The sequence below is a fragment of the Nicotiana sylvestris genome, chromosome 11, assembly GCF_000393655.2.
Source record: "Nicotiana sylvestris chromosome 11, ASM39365v2, whole genome shotgun sequence".
Taxonomy (NCBI): domain Eukaryota; kingdom Viridiplantae; phylum Streptophyta; class Magnoliopsida; order Solanales; family Solanaceae; genus Nicotiana; species Nicotiana sylvestris.
The window spans coordinates 51,414,323-51,438,564 of record NC_091067.1 but is presented as its reverse complement, the minus strand read 5'-3'; the positions used below and the strand labels follow the sequence as shown (position 1 = coordinate 51,438,564).

General features: G+C 39.9%; 1 protein-coding gene across 1 annotated transcript; it reads right to left on the bottom strand.

Moving 5' to 3' along the window:
• Positions 1-10,849: 10,849 nt before the first annotated feature.
• LOC138881028 (uncharacterized) lies at positions 10,850-11,254 on the bottom strand. Its single transcript, XM_070161226.1, has one exon. It carries the CDS (start codon positions 11,252-11,254, stop codon positions 10,850-10,852), a length of 405 nt encoding a protein of 134 aa, XP_070017327.1.
• Positions 11,255-24,242: the final 12,988 nt, after the last annotated feature.

The window sequence follows — 24,242 nt, the reverse complement described above, 5'->3', positions numbered from 1 at the left end:
ACATAATTTGGTACATAAGGGGTATGTGTAGGAGGATTTGGTGGGTTTGCGGGGGTTACTAGGGGTATAATCTAGGTTGTAGTTACTGGCTCCAGGGTATTATTTGCTTGGAGGGGAGTTTAAGGAAAGTGATTCTAGTGAAGGAAGCGGGGTTGTGTTGGGAGCATCATCACGACCAGATTCGCCAATTCCCGAATGTGTTGTACCTTATCTCTTAGTGATTCCATCTCTTGTGCCATCCTAACAACATGTTCATCGTTTTGAGTATCATTCTTTTCTCCCGATTGCCCCAGGCAATCAGCTATCACCAAAGCATGTACAGTTGGGTCATCAGTCACAAACATCTTCCTTTTTGACCTTAGGTTGTAAGGTGGTTCAGCCAGTTTTTCCAATCAACACAAACCAACCTCTATTTCAGGGAATAATAATAAAGTAATGCAAGAAAAGAAAAGAAAAGAAAAGAAGCGTAGAAGTCAGTTTCACTGTTTGCACAACTATGAGCACATAGAGCAGGTAGTTCACATATTAAAGTAAGTGCGTTTCCAAATGTGTGAGGGACCTCTCTTTGCTGGAGGTAAGCCTATGTCGCGAATATTTGACAAGCAATCAGATTTGATACGTTTAGATCCGGAGCAAACTGTGGTTTTTTGTCCATTAATAATATTTGGATTGTAACAGGCAGGAGAAACGATTACAACATTGTTTTACAACATTCACAAGATTACATAGGCTTGAAGCTTGCCTTTAGGGAAATGAAAGGGTATAAGATAAAGGGCGTAGATAGGGAAGGAAAAGGGGAAATCAAACGACCGCTAGTAGCCATCCCTAGAATCATCTCCCATGTCTTCTTCCTCAGGTTCTTCTTCAGGGTCTTCCTCAAATTCTTCTTTTTCATCATCATTGTATTTGGGCTCTTCTTCAGGATCTTCTTCGGGTTCTATTTCTGATTCAGTTTGTATGTACTCAACCACCTGATCATCGTCCTCCGGAGGTGGCAGCATATGATCAACTGATTGTGGGACCACTTGGCGATGCATGGAGGTAGTCACAAGATAATGAGGTAAGATCTCGTGATATATTTGTAAGGCCGCTGCTGCATCTTCTAACCAGGCTATTCCTTCTCTGCTTGGTCAGGCTAGTTAATCCTCTTCATTGATCCAGAAAAAGTATTCTGGAGTGCACCACGAGTTTTGATCCATCGGCATCATGATTAGGTCATTCCACTCATCTTATAGTTTCCTCACCCTTGGGATCGAGACCTGCCCATGGTATTCATTTTCGTACGGAGCCATTCTCGACCAAAGGGGTACATCTTGGATCATCCAAACTGCTTGAGAACTCATAGGTGGTGCATATGGCTAAATGCCTTCGAGTCCTATCAGTTATATGAAATACTTCTTGGGAGTCCTTAGAATTGCCCTGCAGCTCAACCACGAAGGTTTCCGATTTATCCATTCCCCAATTAAGTGCGTCTGCATTTCTCTCCATTCCTCTTGTCCATGCGGTGAGACCTAGTGCCTCATTCTTTCATTGTGACTCCGAATCATATTGCTAACACCTACAAAGTAGTCGTTAGTGGCCTCTCTTCTAAAGAAATGCTCCATGGCCCATATTTGAAGTAACAAATTGCAACCCTTGAAGAAATCATACCCTCTTGAACAAGCAGATAAAACTCAGAGTGTTTTTGCCAATATCATGGGCACCAAGGTGACTTAAAGAATACCCCGGAATGTTTCCAAAACCACATGTAGCAAGTTGATGTTGATTCATCCTCTCCTTTAGGGGAAAACTAGTAGTCCTAGCAGCCCACAAAGAAGGTTATGGGGTAGAGACTTTCCCAGGTAGCTTGATCACACTGAAACTCCCCCATGTGCCATTCATAGCTCTCTCGATGTCCAAACCTATCAAACAATTGGTCTAAGATTACCTAACCATCTTCAATGTTCCTCATACTCTGGCTGCCTGTTAAACCCAAGGCGTCGAGGAACTTGTAGCCATGCATAGTAATCGGCAACACTAGCTTTCTCCTGGTGAATGGAAACTCTGTGAAACCGGTGACTTCTTACAAGGTTTGCACTAACTCGCAATCAACAAATTTGAAAACCACTTTGGTAGGATACCTGAATTCTATCAACAACTTGGTGAGAAACCTTGTTGGTCTGGATATTCAGTAAGGCAAAAAATGTTCCTAAGTGCATCCTAATCTCGTCTCTATGCTCTCGGCGAATATTCTTCCACCATTATTTCAGCTTGTGCAGTGCTCCCACAACCATACTGATTTCAGGGATGTTGCGGTTGATTTCCAATCTAAAGAAGGGTACAAAAAGGGGTTTTAGTAGGTGTTTTCTCCGGATCATTAGCGTCTTGTCATGATTGGTTCTTCGTTCTACAAAGGCCATGTCATTGGGTGCATGACCCATTGACATTAAAGTGGCTTTCCTAATTGTGTGTCGATGTCAATTATCGACTCACCTAAGGTTTATGCAGCATGACCTATGTTTGCTAGGGTAGAGTATTTCCTAATTCTTGGAGTTGGACTGAATACTGCGAGACGTAATGTTAGTTGACCTGACAAAACTATTCTTTGAGACTAAAGAATTTTGAAAAAAGGTTCAGAGGGGTGAAAAGAAAACCCTTGCGTGCCATTGTGTGTGATAGTGTACGGCCAAGACTCGATGGGAAAGAGTGTGATGACAATATATATAAAGCGGTAACAAATAGTGTGATAACAGTAATATCATTAAAGTAAGCAGATAAGTACATAATGAACAAGTAAGCACACATTTCACATGAAGCACAACTAAAATAGCATATAAACATTGCTAAATTCCATATCTAGTCTAAGTCTGCTAAGGTCAGAACCAAGTGTAAATTCTCCAGTAGAGTCGCCATGTTATTGCACCCCATTTTGCACGAGTTAAAACAAGATTCAACTAGTGGTTTCCCTGTTGATGATAAAAGAGAGTCGCCACCTAATATTTAAAGGTATACTAGGGTAACTATTCAATTGTTAAGATCATTATCCTATTGGTCTGTTAACTGGTGAGATTTGTGTAAGAGTTCTTATTCTTCTAAGGGGAAGGTGTTAGGCACCCCCTAGAATCTACTTAAGGTAGCTCCATAGGACTTAGACTAGGTTCACGGAATTAAATGTCTATATCTTACTTAGTTAGTGCTTAAAAGTGTATGACTTACCTTATATTATGCTTTGAAAACTTATCAATTTTGAAAGAGTAGTATATATACCTTGGAAAAGTGTAGGTTTTATTTCAAAGAAAAGCCTTTGAAAACGTCTATACAATTGAAAGAGTGTTTAGAAACAATGGATCTATAACACTTACTTACTAATAAATGGGGTTAGGTTTAGAACTTTTGACTTCCGAAACAAAGTGGTTATTTTTGTAAATTAAAGATTATTAGGGAAATAGGGTTCAGATATACCTTGGAAATTGGTTTCAAATCTTATACTGAGATACAAAGAAGACTCGTTTGAAAGATACTTGGTTTGCGGCAATTTATGCTTGATTTGTGGAAAAAGGCTTGACTTTGGAAATTATTTTCTGATTTTTGGTTTTCTTCTTGTTTTAGAAAGAGAGGCTGTTGACTTTGCAAATCTATTTTTATTCCCAAAAGCTTCATGAAAGTTTTTAGTAAGAGTGAGAGTGAGAACTGAATAATAGAAGTGATTAACAAATTAGAATTATCTATTGCTAAGTGGTACTTCTTTTATCTTTACCTACGTTTTAGGGCTTGCCTAGGTTGTCAATGTAACTCAAAGAGATAAAAGAAAACATTCAATCAAATATCGTCAGTGTTGTATACATATAAGAACAACAAACTTATAAGAGCGATAGAGAAAAGGAAATGGACTCATGGTTTGGGCCTAAAGGAAATTAGGCCTAGCATACAACGAAACAAGCAACAACAACTCCAACAACTCCAGGTCCAGGCTATAATTTGGGCCTGAGTTCTTTGAAAACTCGGCAGGCCCAATTTAGACACATGTATAAAGAAAAAGAAAGTCATTAGACATCTAGACCAATACAACACTTAAATGCAAGTAACATCAATGTAAGGCCCAAGATAGAAGTATAACAGGTATTAATTAAGAATGTAAATGAAATTAATGTAGAGTCAAATAGAGTAAAACAATCAACAATATAGCCTTTGCTTCCATTTAACACTAAATCTAAACAGATTAACAAATGTCAATAACTAAAGGCTTAAGGTAAAATTCCATTCATGGCCAAGACACCTTTTAGATCCCTAGCACTTCAAAGTTCACAAGGGTCTTAAGAACCCCGAACAGTGCTCGTGTTAGGGATAATATGTCAACCACGAACTAAATTTTACTCCTAAATATCCGTAACTACTCACACTTACTCTTCCCTACAGGTTTAAATGCTTATGAGGCACTCAATGTATATTTCAAGACAACATAACAATGACACAAGGACATGTACATTTCTTGTAGATAATTGTTCAGAATACTATAGATAGCACCAAGGGAGATCATAGCTCACACACAAGCATGTAACATACTGTCATATACTTTTAATAGGCTTAAGAGTACTCAATGAAATTAGCTACAGGTGCAGAAAAGTAATGAGAACATCAACATGCCAATACATGGACACAGAACAACCAAGCCATGTAGTATGAGGGGATAAAGGAGATATCATGTATATTAACCTTGCTAGTCCAACTGGCAGGTTCACACTTATAAGAATTCTCAACTGCAGTCAGATAAATTAGCCATGTCTACACTTAATGAAAGTCTACACATACATTAGCACTTCACTTCTCACTAAGTATAGAGGTTAACAGTCCACTTTAGAATCCTTAAAGACAGGGATAAGCAAATAAATTTATCTATACTTAAACAAGTGATTGACCTCTGGAGAAATTTCTCATTCATTTTAGGCTCATTAGAAGTTAAATACACAGTCTTATACTCAAACAAGACAGATGAGCATTAGAAGATCTCTCCTAAGTTTATAAGGGGATTATAGTTAACTTATATGAACTTAACAAAGTTATGTGATATCGGGGCATAAACATGAGCATTTAAGGAAAGCAGAACTCGTTCAAGAAAACTGAGTGCAAAAATCCCAAAGATAGCATTTAAACACATACCTATGACATTATTGCATCATCACAACATGACCAACATGGTTGAGTATCATGAGATCAAACTAATATTATCACTATGTATAAGTTCTAGAAAAAGACAATGAAAGCATTGTATTAAAGATATGTTATACAAGTTAAGTATGGAGTCTTAGGACTCTAACACAATAGATGAAACTCAACACCATAGGTATATGATAACCAGGTTCCATAGCTGTGATGACCCGATAGGTATTCTAGAGTTTTAAACCTTAATTTTATGTTATGAAACCTCAAATATCCCATTTTAATCTTCCTCGATTTGCATGCGCAGTCCGTGACTTTTTCTGGAAGGCTTTTATATTAAAAATTGACAAAATATGAAAATTTGCCTTAAAAATCTATTTGAGTTCACTTTGGTTAATGTTTTGAGAAAAAGGACCCGAATACGTGTTTTGATGGTCCCGGTACATCCGTATCATGATTTGGGACATAGAAGTATGCCCAGAATCGAATTTGGAGGCCCTTAGCTCGAGTTATCGCTTTTTTTTTGTCAAAATTTGAAATTTAAAGAGTTTGAAAATTTGACCAAGGTTTGACTTTATTGCTACAAGCTCGAATTTTTGGTTCCAAAGCTTGGTATATGATCATTACTATATTTGTGAATTGTCTGCAAAATTTGGTAAAAAACAAAATTGGTTTGACGTGATTCAGACGTCCGGTTGTTGAAATAGAAGTTCTTGAGTTTCATGGAGGGTTTCATTTGATTTGGTGTTCGATTTGTAGTTTTAGGCATTATTTTGGTGTTTTTCTCATGCGAGTGAGTTCGTATGATGTTTTTGGACTTGTGTGCATGTTTGGTTTGGAGCTCCGAGGGCTTGGGTGAGTTTCTGATAGGCTACGGAAGGTTTTTGGATGCCCAACTATTTTTTGCAAATACGAATTAGTACAGAACAAGCATGGATGTATAGGCATGGAACACATAATGTTCAGTTTCAAATTTAAACTAGAGACATACCAGTTAAAGAAGAAGAATGCAGAATATAAAAATAGGTGCAACTCCACTATCTAGCTTTGGCTTTCAGCCGGCTAGGCCAATAGTTAGCACAAGTAGCAAAGAAAGAAGAGAGAGTTTGAACGTATGTGTGTATTCTAAACTGTGTTCATGTGTTAAGACTGTAGAAGAGAGTTATTTATATAGTAGTTTGAAAACTGGTTAAAAATAAGGCAAAAATCAATTCTTCAGTAATTATAGAACTTAGTATAAAAACTTGGTTTGAATCTCCCTTTAATCAAGGGAGTCAGTGTAAACGGTAAAGAGCAGGTGGTAAGTAAGGAAAGAAATCATATACGGTTGGAGTATAACAAATAAGGAAAGATTTCAAAATAGTACCAGTATAGAGCAGGTAATTAAGGCTAGGTTCAGTGAGGTTTTAAACTAAGGAAACAATCAGTAAGAATTAATTAGCAATGCAGACAAGGCAAGGGAAAATTAATTAAGGCAAGTAACTAATCAAATTAAGTGGAAAGGTAGGAGTAGAGATTCAATAGCATAGAGTAGTCGATTAGGACCAAATTCATAAAGCCTTGATTAAGGACACAACTTAGTAGAAATAAGTATCATAGCAAATATGGTAAGGAAATCAGTCAGCTGAACAGACGGGGCAAAGCTTTTAGGGTTTTGAAAGAAAATTTTCAATCACCATCAATTAAGGAAACCAGAATCGATCAAAAGGAAGTCATGACTCTGCACTTTCAACATATAAATAGAGGAGGTCCACAAACGTAGCAAGAAAACATATTCGAAGCATAGTCACAGAAAGAAGAAAGAGATGAACAAACAAAGTGAGCATAGTCATACAGAAGCGACATAAGTAGGCTATGGATTCAGGAAAACATATTCGAAGTAAGGTAATCACAGGACTTCAAGTAAGTAGGCTAACACACAAAAACGAAGTAAAGAAAGCATGCTAACCCTCATAGAAGCAAAGTAAGGAAAATCATGCTAACATTCATAGAAACAAAGTAAAGAAAATCTTAAAAAAATATGTCTTTTTAACAGAGTGAAGTTAAAAGCAGTAAAAGCACAAAATCGATCAAAATAAACAAGGGAAAAGGTGTTTAATCATAACGAAATCAGTTAGAACATGCGTACAAGAACTCCGAAAAACCCCAGTTTTAGAAAAGAATGACTAAAATCGAAATAGTTAGTTAAAATAGGAGATTTTTTAAAGGAAAACACTCAATAATACTCGAATCACCTCAGATCTATAAAGATTTGAGAAGAATCGAACAGTAGCGAACTAGGGTTTTCAGAAAATAGTAGAGATGAAGAGAATCGGTTAAAAACTCATGGATTCAAACAAAAAAACAAGAGGAAATCCTTTTTTACAAACAAAAATGGCTGGAGATAGGCCAGTAAACGAGTTTTAAACCGGATCATGTTGGCTTTCCTTGAGATCTTCTCAAGGACTCATGAAGCCGAAGAGCCATAAAGTATAGGAGACCAGAGGTGGTCGGAGAAGGCACGAAAATACCATAGGAAGGAGGTTCTCGCCGGTGACGGTGAGTAGAGATAGGGTGAGTTGAGAGAGAATTTGGATATGAGAGAATTTGAGGGCGACTATCTATGAATTATGAGACTAGGGTTAGGGGTCGGGTGAAATTAAAAAGGAAAAAGTGCATTTGAACCGTTGATCTGGGAGATACACGGTCGAGATTAAAAAGGGTATGTGGGTTCCGATTTGGGTAAGGGTTAATATGGTATGTGTCGGGTGATTTGGGTGTGAAATTAGGCTGGAAAGGGTCCAATTTTGGCTATAATTGAAAGCCAAATTTGGCTGTTATTTAAATAACCAATTTTCATCCATTTAATTTATAAAAAATAATAGGTAATTTTTGGAAAATAAATTAAGGTGCCAAAATGATTTAAAATACATAATTAACAATTTAAAAATACAATGTCCAATTTTATGCATATAGAAAATAATTAAATCTTGAAAGGGCTAATATTGCAATTATGTGCAATTTAGCTTTAAAAATATTAAATGTAATTATAAAAACATATAAAAAATTACCTTAGCCATATTTTGGCATAAATATAGAAATCCAATAGATGAATTATCAAAACAATAATTTTGGAAATAATTATTAGGGATTTTATGGATAAAAGGAGAGAAAATAAATCAATTTAAGACCTTAAAATTATGGAAAAAAATAATAAAAACCTTGGACATGCATATATATGCTATTTTGAAGGTATTTTGCCTATTTAAAATATATAGGAAAAAATTGGGTATCAACATCTGCCCCTCTTTACCCGGAAAAGATGAAAGAGTTTTTAGGTAAAGAAATGATGGCCAATTTTGACCGAGCGAAACGGTTTCGGAAGACTTAGGCCGCACCCTGGCTTCTGAGTTACCTACATATCCCTGGTTTTACAGGAGTCAGGCCGTATGTAGTTCAGGATCCATCAGCAGAGTATACCAATGAAGCGATTTCAAGAACGGACATAACATCTAGGGCTTGGTGAGAGGACAGTTTACGAGAATGGTTAGGTTTGATATGGCTTGAGCGAACTGGAGCAGGATCGCTTCTGCTGGGATAGCCGTTGCTCACCGTTTTACCTGCAAATAGAAGCAATACAAGCGTATACTATGCATAAATTTAAACATGATGCAAATTCCCGTCGGACCATGAATGTTGTCTTTGGACGGTTAGGAATGGCATCCTTAGACCATGATGTCCTAGGCCATGGGTTGTTTGATGCAGGATTTGCAAGCCATGAAATGATGTTCTCGGGCTATGAGAATGGTGCCTCCGAACCATGATGCCTTTGAATAATGATATGCAAGAGATCGAAAGAGATCCTCAGGCCATGCCATGGTGTTCTCGGGCTATGAAGATGGTGCCTCTGAACGATGATGCCTTGGATGAATTGGTGATATTTCAGCCCCTGAAGGTTGTAGTAGTATGATGCGGACAAGACAGAGCTCAGTCTTGCAAATTGAAGGGCAAAGCTTAGCCCGTAAGAGAAGCTAGATAAATAGTGCTTGGGATAGCACTTAGTTTCGAAGAAAATTGGAGGTAGAGCTTAGCCTCGAAAGGCAGGAGAGTAGCCTTATGGAAATATGCGAATGCAGGTGGAGGTAGAGCTTAACCTTGTAAGGAAGAATAGTAGCCTTATGCAGATTGGAAAGCAGAATAATAGCCTTATACAATGCAAATGCAGATGGAGACAACGTTTAGTCTCGGAAGGCAGAATGATAGCCTTATGCAGATTGGAAGGCAGAATAGTAGCCTTATTCAATGTTGATGCAGATGGAGATAACGTTTAGTCTTGGAAGGCAAAAAGATAGCCTTATGCAGATTGGAAGGCAAAATAGTAGCCTTATGCAAATTGGAAGGCAGAATAGTAGCCTTATGCAATGCAAATGCAGATAGAGATAACGTTTAGTCTCGGAAGGCAGAATGGTAGCCTTATGCAAGAAATAAGATAACAAATGATAGTAGAGTTTTCTTAGCTGATAGCAGATTGCAGCATTGTGACATACAGAACATCACTAGTGTGTGCTGATAGCAACGGTTCTGAGAATCGTGTTTTGAACAATGTTTGTCCCGTGGGCGTACATTATGTCTAATGATTTCTCAATCCTAGTGCCTGCATCCAAAGAAAAATCGTGAGTTTTGTAATGGGGAAGGTCAGTTCGTATCCCCGCTGGCTTTTGCTTGACTCGTTCAACTTTGATCTGGTGATACCGTCTGTGTTATTGGGGTAGCATTGCTAATCAAAACAATTTTGATAATAACATGCATGATTTTGTAAAAGTATGACATAAATTAAAAATGATTTTTAGATGAACCGAACTTTGACATAGTTCAGGACATTGCAACCTCTCCTGCTACGGATTTTTAAGGGTCCTCCTCAAAATTCTGCCCCAGTTTGATGGGTTAACATTTCTGACTATTGCTCGTGCGGCGATTGGCTGAAATCACTTCGAAATTTTGAGGGTCCTCCTCAAAATTCTGCCCCATTTTCCAATTGCGGGGGAGGGGGGGGAGGGGGGAATGAAATTTTATTGAATTGTGACTGAACCCATAGGGCTGCCTACGTATCCCCTCTTAAACGGGAATCAGGTCAGGCGTAGATCAATTTGCATCATATAAGGAAAGCATAAAGATTACACATAGTAACACTTGACTGCATCTGAATTGATAGGCTTTGGCCAGACTTCTGCCATTTCTTCAAGTATGAGGGCTCCTCCTGTCAAAACCCGGTGAACCATGTATGGACCCTGCTAGTTGGGAAAGAAGTTCCCTTTGGTTTCATCTTGATGCGGAAAATGTTTCTTTAATACCACCAGCCCCGGTGCGAACTGTCTTGGCTTGACTCTTTTGTTGAAGGCTCTGGACATTCTGTTCTGATAGAGTTAACCATAGCAAACTGCATTCATTCTCTTTCCGTCTATAAGGGCTAGTTGCTCATAATGACTTTTTACCCACTCTGCGTCATCGAGCTCAGCTTCTTATATGATCTTTAGGGAAGGAATTTCTACCTAAGCGAGAATGACAGCCTCTATACCGTAAACTAGCATATAGGGGGTTGCCCCGGTTGATGTGCGGACTGTGGAACGATACCCTAGAAGAGCAAATGATAACTTCTCGTGCCACAGTCTGTGATTTTTTATCATTTTCCTCAATATTTTCTTGATATTCTTGTTGGTGGCTTCTACGGCTCCATTCATCTGAGGCTTGTAGGCTGTTGAATTCTTGTGTTGATCTTGAAAGTTTCGCACATAGCTTTCATCAAGTCGCTGTTGAGGTTGGAGCCATTATCAATAAGGATTGACTCTGGAATTTTGAATCTACAAACAATGCTGTCGTAGACAAAGTCTGCCACGACTTTCTTAGTCACTTCTTTGTAAGATGATGCTTCAACCCATTTGGTGAAATAGTCAATGGCTACTAGGATAAACCTGTGTTCGTTGGAAGCAGCAGGCTTGATTAGTCCAATAACGTCCATTCCCCAAGCAGCGAACACACAGTGAGCTTGTTGTTTTAAGCCGCTTGGATGTACCTTTATTATGTCTGCATGTATCTGACAACGGTGGCATTTCTGGACATACTGGAAGCAGTCCGTTTCCATAATCATCCAAAAGTAACTAGCCCGGAGTATCTTCTTTGCTAAGACAAAACCATTCATATGTGGACCGCAGGTCCCAGCATGAATTTCCTCTAGTATCCTGGATGCTTCCTTTTCGTAGACACATCTTAATAATCCAAAATCGGGAGTCCTCCTATATAGGAGTCCCCCGCTGTGAAAGAAGTTGTTGGACAATCTCCGAAGTGTGCACTTCTAAGTAGGATTCGCAAGCTCCGGGTACTCTCCCTTTGCCAAATATTCCTTGATATCATGAAACCAAGAATTTTCGTCTGCTTCCTCTTCAACATGGGCACAGTAAGCTGGCTGATTATGGATTTTCTCCTAAATGGGATCGATGAAATTCTTGCCGGGATGCTGTATCATAGATGATAGGGTAGCCAATGCATTGGCGAACTCATTCTGGATTCTGGGAATATGCTGGAATTCCGTCTTCGTGAACCTCTTTCTCAATTCCTGTTTGTGATGCAGGTACAGAAGTATCTTGGAGTTCTTTTTTGTCCATTCTCCTCGTACCTGATGTATAAGTAAGTCTGAATCTCCAATCACTAGCAGCTCTTGAACGTTCATGTCAATGGCCATTTTGGGTCCTAAGATGCAGGCTTCATGCTCGGCCATATTGTTGGTGCAGGGGAACTTGAGTTTGGCAGACACTTGATAATGTTGTGGTTTCTGATATTAGGACTACTCCTATGCCAATTCCTTTGAAGTTTGCTGCTCCATCGAAGAACATTCTCCAACCGTCATAGGATTCCCGCAATGTCTTCTCCTATGAATGATACCTTTTTCATCAGGAAAATACGTTTTCAGGGGTTCGTATCCTCCATCCACGGGGTTTTCAGCAAGGTGGTCTGCTAGGGCCTGTCCCTTGACCGCTTTCTGAGTTACGCAAACAATGTCGAACTCACTCAACATGATTTGCCACTTGGCTAGCTTGCCGGTAGGCATGGGCTTCTAAAAGATGTACTTCAAGGGATCCATTCTCGATATGAGATATGTAGTATAGGCGCAGAAGTAATGTCTCAGCTTCTGAGCTACCCAAGTCAAAGCATAACAAGTGCATTCCAATAGAGAATACCGGGCCTCGTACGGGGTGACCTTCTTATTGAGATAATAAATGGCTTGTTCCTTCCTCCCTATTTCATCATGCTGCCCTAGAACGCAGCCGAAAGATCCATCTAACACTACAAGGTAGAGTAATAAGGGTCTACCTGGCTCAGACGAGATAAGAGTGGTGGTGTTTATAGGTACTCTTTGATTTTGTCGAAGGTCTTTTGGAAGTCATCGGTCCATTTGGTGGCAGCGTCCTTCTTTAACATCTTAAAGATTGGCTCACAGATAACTGCAGACTGTGCTATGAATCGGCTGATGTAGTTACGCCTTCCCAAGAAACTCATCACATCCTTCTTGTTCTTTGGCGGTGGTAGTTCTTGAATGGTTTTGACTTTCGATGGATCCAGTTCTATTCCACGGCGGCTCACAATAAACCCAAGCAATTTCCCAGCAGGAACCCCAAATGCACACTTTGTGGGGTTTAGTTTCAGTTTGTATCTCTACAGTCTACTGAAGAACTTCCTCAGATCTTCTATGTGTTCAGTGGCCTTTTTGGATTTGATAATAACATCATCCACATATACCTCTATCTCCTTATATATCATATCATGGAAGATGGTAGTCATTGCTCTCATGTAGGTGGCCCCTACATTCTTCAAGCCAAACAACATTATCTTGTAATAGTACACTCCCCACGGCGTAATGAAAGCCATTTTCTCATCATCTTCCTCATCCATCCAGATCTGATGATAACCAGCAAAGCAATCTACGAATGACTGTAGCTTATGCTTGGCGCAATTGTCAATCAGGATATGTATATTTGGCAAAGAGAAGTTGTCTTTCAGACTGGCTCGGTTAAGATCCCGGTAGTCGACACGAACTCTGACCTTCCCATCCTTCTTTGGCACTGACACAATGTTGGCTAACCATGTCGGGTATTCTACTACTTTGAGAACCTTATCATTGATCTGCTTGGTGACTTCTTCCTTAATTTTCAGACTCATATCAGGCTTGAACTTTCTGAGCTTTTGCTTTACCGGTGGACACATTGGATCAGTTGGCAGTTTGTGAGCCACAATAGATGTACTCAGACCAGTCATGTCATCATACGACCAGGCGAATATGTCCTCATACTCCTTTAGAAATTCTGTGTATTCTTTCTTCTCTGATGGTGATAGTTGAATGTTGATTCGCGTTTCCTTGACGTTTTCTGCATCTCCCAAGTTGACAATTTCGGTCTCGTCCAGGTTCGACTTAGGTCTGTTCTTAAAGTTCTCAACTTCTCTGACAATCTCGTCAGGTATGTCATCTTCTTCTGAAAACATGTCCGTTTGTTGCATTGTCTCATTGTATGTCACAGTCATTGATTCATCAAGACAAGTAATAGTAATGCTGTATTGGTAAATCAAGGAGAGAAAACGGTAGCAATAAATATTAATTTATAAGAAAAATCAAAAATGCTTTTGATAAATTGAATAACTATTTTGAACATCAAAGATCTTATTGCGGGAATTGAAAAATGCGAAAAGAAAATCATTTAGTAAATAAAATAGTGAATAATGCTTGTTTTAGCCTTGCTACCCCGAGGCTCGTCCGATTTTGGTTGTTCTGATGGTCCAATTGTTGATATGTGCCCCTCTGCTCACACCCTGTATGGAAGGGCCTTCCTCTCCCTCCTCCTCGAGAATAATGCAACAGTCCATATCACTGTCCTCTAGAAACAAGTTCTTCACTGCTGCAAAGTGCTTCTTCTTCATCTGACCCATAAATAATGTCGGCCTATTGGAAAGTCTGCTCCAGATGCAGTATTGGCTGCTCTAGTGGGTAGTAAGGACCGTGCCATAGTGGCGACCAGTTATTGAATTCTTTCCAGGTGTATTCATATCCCAAACCGAAGGTAGTGCCATGTTTCTTGAGTTTTATGGGTTTAGAAATTCCTTGGAGGTTCTTGCCGAGCCCTTTGCCAGGTTCGTACCCACTCCAACTCAGTATACTCTTGATTTTGCTATCACACCATTTGTCTTTGTTGATACCATTGACCCTCTCAATGTGGTGGTAAGTTTTTCCACCCAGCTTCCTTCTTCCTTCGATCACTGAAATGGTCTGGCGGCTGTATATAGGGTTGATACCATCGCCGTGAATGATCACATCCTGGTGATTCCATTCAAACTTTACTGCCTAATGCAGCGTTAATGCTACGGCTCCAGTAGAATGAATCCATGGTCGTCCTAACAGCAAGTTGGTACATCTATTACCTAGAAATCGACCTCAAACCAGGTTGGTCCCATCTGCAGGCATAGACTAATCTCACCAATGGTGGACCTCTAAGAACTATCGAAGGCTTTCACATTGATTGCTCCATCCTTTATCTCATGCAGCCCTTTACCCAACTTCTTAAGTGTTACCAGCGAACAAATGTTAAGACTGGAACCTCCATCGATCAGGATTCTGGTGATGAAATAATCTTTGCATTTCACGGTGCTATGTAGTGCTTTGTTGTGCCCCAACCCTTCAGATGGCATCTCGTCCTCATAAAAGGTGATCTTATGGATTTCCAGCACCTGTCCTACCATATTAGTCAATTCCCTGCTAGTGATGTTACTTGGTACGTACGCTTCATTTAGAACCTTTAACAAAGCATTCTTGTGCGTCTCAGAATTTTGCAACAAAGAGAGAATGGATATATGTGCCGGCATCTTGTTTAACTGGTCGATGACCGAATATTCCTTGGCCTGTATTTTCCTCCAAATGTCGTCCAGACCTGTCTCAATGAGGGGTGGTCGATTGGAGGCCTGCTTGCTTGATTCAGCTAAATGTTCAGGGGTATAGACTCTACCAGTTCTTGTCATACCATGTGCTGCGATAGTTTCTTCAATCCTAACCTTGCCTTTCCTTCTCGCCTCGCCTGTATAGTCCTAGGGTAAATCATTTGTATAGAATGGTGGCATGGTTGACATCGCCACTAGGATTGACGTAGCTATCCTCACTCCGAATAGAACATGTGCCTTGGGTGGCAAGACTACAACCTCAAATGGTGCGGGTGCATTTGCTGGAGATGCGAATTCAACCTCAATTGATACCAGTTTATTTGCAGGTGGCGCTGTTTCAAACTCAAGAGGTATAGACAGCATTCTCAAATGGTAATTGTCGGTTTCTTCGGGTCATCACCTTCTGCGATCAACCCGATTGATCCCTTGGGATCCCAGTCATATTTTACTTCAATCATATGGATACCTCCACCCTTATGGTCTCGCAGAGGGTTGTTGCAGACGTTTGGAATGGGTTCCTTTGCCACAATGATCTTGTTATCAATCAAAGACTATATCTTGTCTTTCAAGGAGCGACATTCATCAATGGTGTGCCCTTTCATGCCGGAGTGGTATACATAGGACATGTTTGGGTTAACCCACTAAGAAGGATTCTCAGGGGTGGCAGCAGGGATGGGGGTGACATAACCAGCAGCTTTGAGCTTCTCATACAGCTAGTTGATGGGTTCAGCGATGACTGTATATTGTTTTAGAGGTCTACGATCAAAATTACGTTGGGGTCTAGGGAAATTTTAGCGTGCAGGGGGTGATTGATAGTGGGATGGTTGAGCATTATAAGTTTGGTAGACATGAGCGGGTTGGGAGTATCCGAGTGAAGTAGGTTGATATGTAGGAGGTGGAGATGATTGATAAGTTGGTGGCGGAGCTTGGTATGAGGGTGCTTGGTAATTTGGGGTTGGCTAGTATGAGAGTGGAGGTGTTGGGTAAGCTTGGTATTTAAGGGGAGAGTTGGTCCTTTGTGCAATCATCACGGCCCTTACGTCCCTTTTCTTGTACACACCACCGGACTGTAAAGCCTTATTTATAGCTTGCAAGGCCTCAAAATTTGTAACCATACCACTTTTAATACCTTATTCAATTCTCTCACCTAATTTGATAATGTCAGAGAACTTGTGGTTCTCAATCATTATCAGCCGTTCATAGTACTGCGAGTCCTAAGCTCGGACAAAGAACTTGTTCATTTGCTCCTCTTCTAAGGTGGGTCTGACCTTAGCAGCTTTGGACCTCCAGCGAGTAGCATACTCGCGAAATGTCTCCGTGGGCTTCTTCTTCAAATTCTAGATATAGAACACATATGGTGCATTCTCTATATTAAACCTGAATCTGTCCATAAAGTCAGATGCCATGCCTACCTAGCTTGACCACTTCTTAGTATCTTGGCTGATGTACCAAGATAATGCATCTCCTTTCAAACTCCTCATGAACAGCTTCATGCGGATCCTTTCATCCTTCCCTACTCCAACCAGCTTGTCGCAATATGTCCCCAGATCGACCCTTGGATCACCCGTACTATCAAACATTTTGAACTTAGGAGGTTTGTACCCCTCAGGCAGTTCGACATCAGGCTCTATGCAAAGGTCCTCATAGTTTAGCCCCTTGATTCCTTTGCTTCCCTCGACGCCCTGAATCCGGCTGGTCAATTTCTTAAGTTCCTTGGCCAAGTTCATGATAAGAAGATCCTTTTCATTAGACTCAGGTGTACATGCGATAGGTTGGGTAGAGTGTGGCATGATCTCCACGTAGATAGGAGTGTTATGGTGGCCTGGTGTATGGGTGTGGAAATGGTCGTTTGTGGAGTTCTGAGGTTCTAGGATGAGTAGTGAAGTGTTGTTTGGGGTATGGAAGGTGTTACATTGGGTCTTTGGTGGAGCATCATGATGATGAGGCGCATGATGATTCTGTAGTTTTGGGATATTTTGAGAAGGTATAGACTTTTGAGTGTTGGGGAAGTTGATATCTGGGGTGTTGAGGGAAAATGACAGGTTTGCCAGATTTTGAACCTGATCGAGCTCTTCCTAGAATTACAACAGTTTTTGTTCAAGCTGTGACACATTCTTGTTAGGAACCCGAATACCTTGGCCATTAGTGGCCTCTACACGTTCAGCTATGTTCTCCTTCCTAATGTTGTTTAAATATTCCATTTTATACTTGCCTTTGTTCTTGCCTTTAGAGGGACTAAGAAGAGGAGTGGGTGGAGGGCCCTTGGATCTTGTGAAATAAGATAATGATGCCAGAGTGCACGAATTAATCTTTGGGGAGGGGAATAATAAAAACAAAAATAAAACAAAAGGTAATTAAGTTAGTGAGGATTATAAAAATTATTGCAATATTTAAACACATAGTGTGGGAATGTAAGACATGTCCTAATTTGGGAACCTCTTTGTTCCCGAGGTAGGCCTAGCGACAAATAGACTTGGAGAACTTTTAATGCTAAATGCCTCATTTTATTGATAAAGATAGGCGAATACCAAAACGATACTAAATAAGCAAGAAATAAAAGTCACTAATGGCCATTGACCTTATTACATCCATAAAGCGAAAAAGTAAATTCCTATCTATTTGGTCCCAGAAGGACCTTCCTCAGATTCGACATCCTTGGCTCCGTTGAACAGCTTCCCCAATTTGCGAAGTCCCAGCAACAGGTATGCTTTGGCTAGATGTCCACCTTCGCTCCCTTCAGCCTTTTGACAGTCTTGAACCCTTTTGAGAAATTTTCCCTCTAGTTCTACTATGCCTCGCTCCAAGTATCCTAGCTTTTTGTTGGCACTGATAGCTATGTCTGTCTATTCCTCAATCAACTTCTTGTTGGACTTTTGTATCTCGCGGTGTTCGCTCTCGCGGTGTTCGCTCTCGCTTCTGTGACCTTGAACGGACCCTAGCTAGCCCAGACCATCCCAATTGTCTTCCAACCAACCAGAATAGAAAGGGGTACAACCGGCATGATATCTGTCTGGCTCGATGGTGTCTTTCTCCATTACGATCTTGCACTGCCATATGTGCTGGGCTTGGCACTTGTGGGTACTATCATCATTTTGGAAGTCAGCTTGATGATGGCTCATCTTGTCGACCATGGGTGTGACTTGCTTCCTACCTGCTTGCCTCATAACTCGAAGAGGGACGTAGGGTATGTTACTCTTAGACCAATCAGTATCAGGAAAGGTGTATCTCTGGATCGGGTGATGAACTCCTCTGTCGGAAACTACTCGAACATCCATTGAACCTGTTCTTCAGTCAGATTATCAATGAGCTCAACCCATTCTTTGGCATTCTCAGGCTGAGCGAACATGTCAGGGATGTAATTCATTTCCTTTGGATGGTGGAAAGCGATGTGATCATCCTAGGCACTTCGATGAATTTCTTGTCAGTATTCGCCCTTTTGGAGATGTTCCATGAGCCAAAGGTGAAGTAATAGATTGCAGACTTCGAAGTGTCTCGCTCCTCGTTGACACTTTTCCAAGGCTCGGTATATGTCTGCAATGATCATGGGTACAATGCTGAATGTCTGCTCACCAATCCCCTCCATTAGGTTCTTGATTAGCATAGCCATCCTAGTATGGATTCTCCCTTTCTTCATTGGAAACACGATCAGACCCAGGAAACAAAACATGAAGACGAATACCCTACGATAGATATGTCCCAAGGACGTGATGGCAAAATTGTCACGGTAGGTACGGTATGACTTGCTATGACCGTACGTTTCATACAGGTAGTTAAAAGGGATGTACGACTCCTTTAGGCATACCAATTCTGCATTCTTTTCAAACCCATCATTTTTAGGAAACCCTTGCCTATGCGGTTCTCAGGCATTAGCAAACCCAGGGTTTCCCACACTAGATCGGCCAGTCCTCCTATCTTCTCTAGCAAAGGTGTCATTTCAATGTTCCCAAAGCGGAACACGGCCCTTTCACAATCCCAAAATAAGGTAGCAGCTTCTATTATCATGTTGTTAGGCTGGATCTCCAGTAGAGATGGTAGATTACCCAGATATTTTCTTACGAGGGTTTTGTCACTGGAATGTAAATCTTCCCACCAACTTAGCAGTCTTGGGTGGATATTGGTGACCATGCCGAATCTGGGGACTTCATGCCTCATATTTCTGCAAGGCAAACAAGGTTAGGCCCTTACCCCCACCACACTCGACTATTTAATATCAACAATTAGCATGAAACATTTAGTTCTCCAAATAAATGCATAGACGCGATGATGTCCGTTTGGGTTTAGGGAAACCTAGTGGACTTTTGGACAAAGCTATCTTAAAGGATCATTACGTGGACAACATAACTGACCAGGCTAGGTTTGACCATGATGCATGTGCAATTTAAATAGAGTAAGGTTTCTATGGGGTTTTAGACTGGTACCCTTGAGCGGACAACTCAAGGGGAAGGCACGGAACTGTCGACTGCACCGTTGATCGACTAGTTTTACCGCAAATAAGCCTTTCTGAATTTAGGGGGTAATGATATAGGAAGAGCACAACCACTCATCAAGCGTTGCTATAGTATTTGTTTGGCACGATTGGAGTATGATGTTGAGCATGATTATTCAATAATTAAAAGCATGTTGACAAGTATTTGCACGTTGAGAAAGCGATAAATACAGTAGTTTTATAATTTAAAGCAATTATAAAGGAAGGAAACAGGAAAGATATGTCAGTTTTGCTTTTGAAGAAGAAATTAAATGCTTAAAGGAATTACACAAATAATTGCAAATAGGGAGGGTACAAATTTACAAAAAAACGGTATGAAATGGTAAAAGCCTGAATATCCCCAGCAGAGTCTCCATGCTGTCGTGCCCCCTTTTTCTCGCGAAATCAGATTTATGACATTTTTGGTTGGGACAAATCTTTCCTTTTGGGAAAGGGGGTTTGCGTTTTTGAAGAGTCGCCACCTAACGATTTAAGGTGCGTTAGGGCACCTATAGGGTTCATTTATAACTACGTTTGGTAACTAGAGATAGGCTAAAGGGAAGGTGTTAGGCACCCCTCAAGATCCACTAGTGTGGTTCCCGACCAAATAATTTTTGTGAATGTACAAGTAGCAAATAAACAAGTATGGCTCAAATAGTAGGGGATTTAAGTTTAAGAACACAGATGTTTGGAAAGCAGTTAATGAAAAATAGGATTTTTGAAAGAATTACAATCTAAGCATATTTGGGAATGTAAAGGGGAGTGTCCTAGGTTTGTTTATAATATGGATCACATCAATGCAATACCCGATATGACACTCCTCAAAGAGGGACTACACGTGGTATTAACGCACCGGTTATCATATCCATATCTACCCTTTCCCACCCCGTGAAGTTAATTAAAGCGAGGGTTGGTCTCGACCCCTATTGCATGCTGTTACCCGTCCTTTCTTATAATCCTTGAGGAGTTTAGGATTTCTATCCTATGAGGGAGGTTCTAGGCAGACCCTCAGGTTTAAAGTCAAAATACTAGGCGACAAATAAGAATACATAGGACTGCATTTGGGGGGAGGGGGAAACACAGAAAATAGATAGAAGGCTCAGGTATACCTCCATAAGTAATGCATATAGACAACACGACTCATACGCAGATGAGGTCTGAATTCAGATTCTAAGCATGATATCTAAGTGATAACATCAGAGTCATACTTATGACATAACTCAAATAGGAAGTCCTAATCAAGTTTACCTACCAGTTGATAATTAAGCAGCATACATAAAGAGGCATGTTTCCAGTTTTGACAAATTTAGCACCTAAGGCTTGCCTAGGCATAAAATAATGTGCAACAGTTATTAGAATTATAAAACAATTATTTTACCTTTAGCATGCTGTTCTAAATGTTGCAAAGACATGCAGGGATTGTGACCAGTTTCACTTAAATAGGGTAATCAAACATGATACTGTTTTATATCCTTTTTCATGCATCGTAGTTTAACTAGGTGTAACTGAGTGAGTGTGAACGAGATCCTAAAGCAGGGTATCTAACGTGCACATATGAAAAATGCAGAATGATTGCAGAATCCCCAGAGCATGGTTTCTAAATGCCCAAAGAGTTACAACATGATTTCAAGGTGTGCAGGAGCAACTATTTCATGTTAATGCTGTTATTTAATCTAAGCACGATTTCTAAGTGGTAAAGTGATGCTAAATGAGATGCTAAAACAGTAAACCTAAGAACATGGTATCTAATGCATGACATGCTTTGAATGTATTGATCTTACGCATGGATTCTAATGCGCATATAGGAAATGTAAACATAAGACATGGTTTCTACCCATTGATGTTGATAACATATATAACTACCCTCCCCTTTCACTAGCCAACCCCAATACTTGTTTACAATAGATTATTACAGACCAATACTGAAATGAATTGCACAAGTAGAAAAGAAAAATAAAAGTTACACTATAGAGAGCCTGAAAACGGGCCTAGATTCTCAACACCTGATTAAGACTTCCTCTCGGAGTTATGTAATAAAATACCTCAAGTGCCAAGATTGTTCATAGCTTTTACTCATATCTGAGTGTGTCAGAGTTCCCTAAGGACCTCAAGGGATCTCGGGCAATGCTCACACCCAAATTTCATAGCCAAGACAGAGTAAGTGCAGTGTGGAAAGGCCAGCTTTCATGAGTCCAAGTTCAGAGAAAGCTCAAGGGTCCCAACGTAAGGCTCACACAAAAGGGGCAGAACTTAGTGGTTTAGGAGTAGAGTGAGAGTGCTTGACATAGTGATGAAAGACTTAGTAAAGCAGTTTAGAGGTGAAAAGTTTCAGAAATAGTTTTTAAAGATACTAGGAGTTATCAGTTTTGAAACTCGAACCAGTATCTTTAAAGGATGGAGCAATCAATGTGAAAACCTTTGATGGTTCTTAGAGGTCCACCATTGGTGAGATTAGTCTATGCCTGAAGATGGGACCAACCTGGTTCGAGGTCGATTTCCAGGTAATACATGAACCTGCAGATAGGTTTTAAAGATACTTGGAGTTAGTGTAAACGGTAAAGAGTAGGTGGATAGTAAGGAAAAAAATCATACACGGCTGGAGTATTACAAATAAGGAAAAATTTCAAAATAGTACCAGTAGAGAGCAGGTAATTAAGGCTAGGTTCAAAAAGTTTTAAACTAAGGAAACAATCAGTAAGAATTAAGTAGCAATGCAGACAAGACAAAGGAAAATTAATTAAGGCAAACAACTAATCAAATTAAGTGGAAAGGTAGGAGTCGAGATTCAGTAGCATAGAGTAGTCAATTAGGACCAAAATCATAAATCTTTGATTAAGGACAAAACTCAGTAGAAATAAGTATCATAGCAAATATGGTAAGGAAATCAGTCAGCTTAACAGACGGGGCAAAGCTTTTAGGGTTTTGAAAGAAAATTTTCAATCACCATCAATTAAGGAAACCAGAATCGATCAAAAGGGATTCATGACTCTGCACTTTCAACATATAAATAGAGAAGGTCCATAGACGTAGCAAGAAAACATATTCGAAGCATAGTCATAGAAAGAAGCAAGAGATGAACAAACAAAGTGAGCATAGTCACACAGAAGCGACATAAGTAGGCTAGGGATTCAGGAAAACATATTCGAAGCAGGGTAATCACAGGACTTCAAGTAAGCAGGCTAACACATAGAAACAAAGTAAAGAAAGCATGCTAACCCTCATAGAAGCAAAGTAAGGAAAATCATGCTAACATTCATAGAAACAAAGTAAAGAAAATCTTAAAAAAAATAGGGCTTTTAACAGAGTCAAGTTAAAAGCAGTAAGAGCATAAAATCGGTCAAAACAAACAAGGGAAAAGGTTTAATCATAACGAAATCAGTTAGAACATGCGTAAAAGAACTCCAGGAAACCCTAATTTTAGAAAAGAATGACTAAAATCGAAATAGTTAGATAAAATAGGAGATTTTTAAAGGAAAATGCTCAATAATACTTGAATCACCTCAGATCTATAAAGATCTGAGAAGAATCAAACAGTAGCGAACTAGGGTTTTCAGAAAATAGTAGAGATGAAGAGAATCATTTAAAAACTCATGGATTCAAATGAAAAAACAAGAGGAAATCCTTTCTTACAAACGAAAATGGCCAGAGATAGGCCAGTAAACGAGTTTCAAATCGGAGCAGGTTGGATTTCCTTGAGATCTTCTCAAGGACTCATGAAGTCGAAGAACCATGGAGTATAGGAGACCAGAGGTGGTCGGAGAAGACACGAAAACACCATAGGAAGGAGGTTCTCGCCGGTGATGGTGATTAGGGTTAGGGTGAGTTGAGAGAAAATTTGGAGTGAGAGAGTTTGAGGGCGGCTGTCTCTGAATTATGAGACTAGGGTTAGGGGTCGGGTGAAATAAAAAAGGAAAGGGTGCATTTGGACCGTTGATCTGGGATATCCACGGTCGAGATTAAAAAGGGTAGGTGGGTTCCGGGTTTGGGTATGGGTCGGGTGATTCGGGTGTGAAATTGGGCTAGAAAGGGTCCAATTTTTGCTATAATTGAAAGCCAAATTTGGTTGTTATTTAAATAGCCAATTTTCCCCATTTAATTTATAAAAAATAATAGGTAATTTCCCCAAAATGATTTAAAATACATAATTAACAATTTAAAAATACAGGGTCCAATTTTATATGTTTACCGTGAAAATGGTAACAACAATTAAGTTTGTAAATTAGATTCTAAAAATATGTGATTTATTCCCGAGCTAGATGTTAGAGCAGTTGATGCTAATAATATGAAGTTTGAAGATTAAATGCAAGCTAAAACGATATAATAATCAAACCGAAGGGCCTGCTGCCCGAATACAGGTCCGGTCGATGAAGGACCTCGGGGTCGATGTCAAGATCGAGCTCAAGATATCGGGGATAGTCGGGGATGAGATAACAGTTGAAGATATAATCAAACAAGGCTCTTTATGGCCAGTACTAAGGTATATGATGAAGAACGAGTAAGAACGCGATGAATATCGAGGTGGCCTCGGACTAGTGAGAACGAACAAGCTTATAAAGAAAAGAGAGAGAGAGAGAGAGAGAGAGAGAGAGAGAGAGAAAGTGAGAGAGAGAGATTATTGCACTTGTGGAGAAAATGAAGCAAAATCAATCATCCCTACAAAGTAATGGGGATCCCCTTTATATATGAG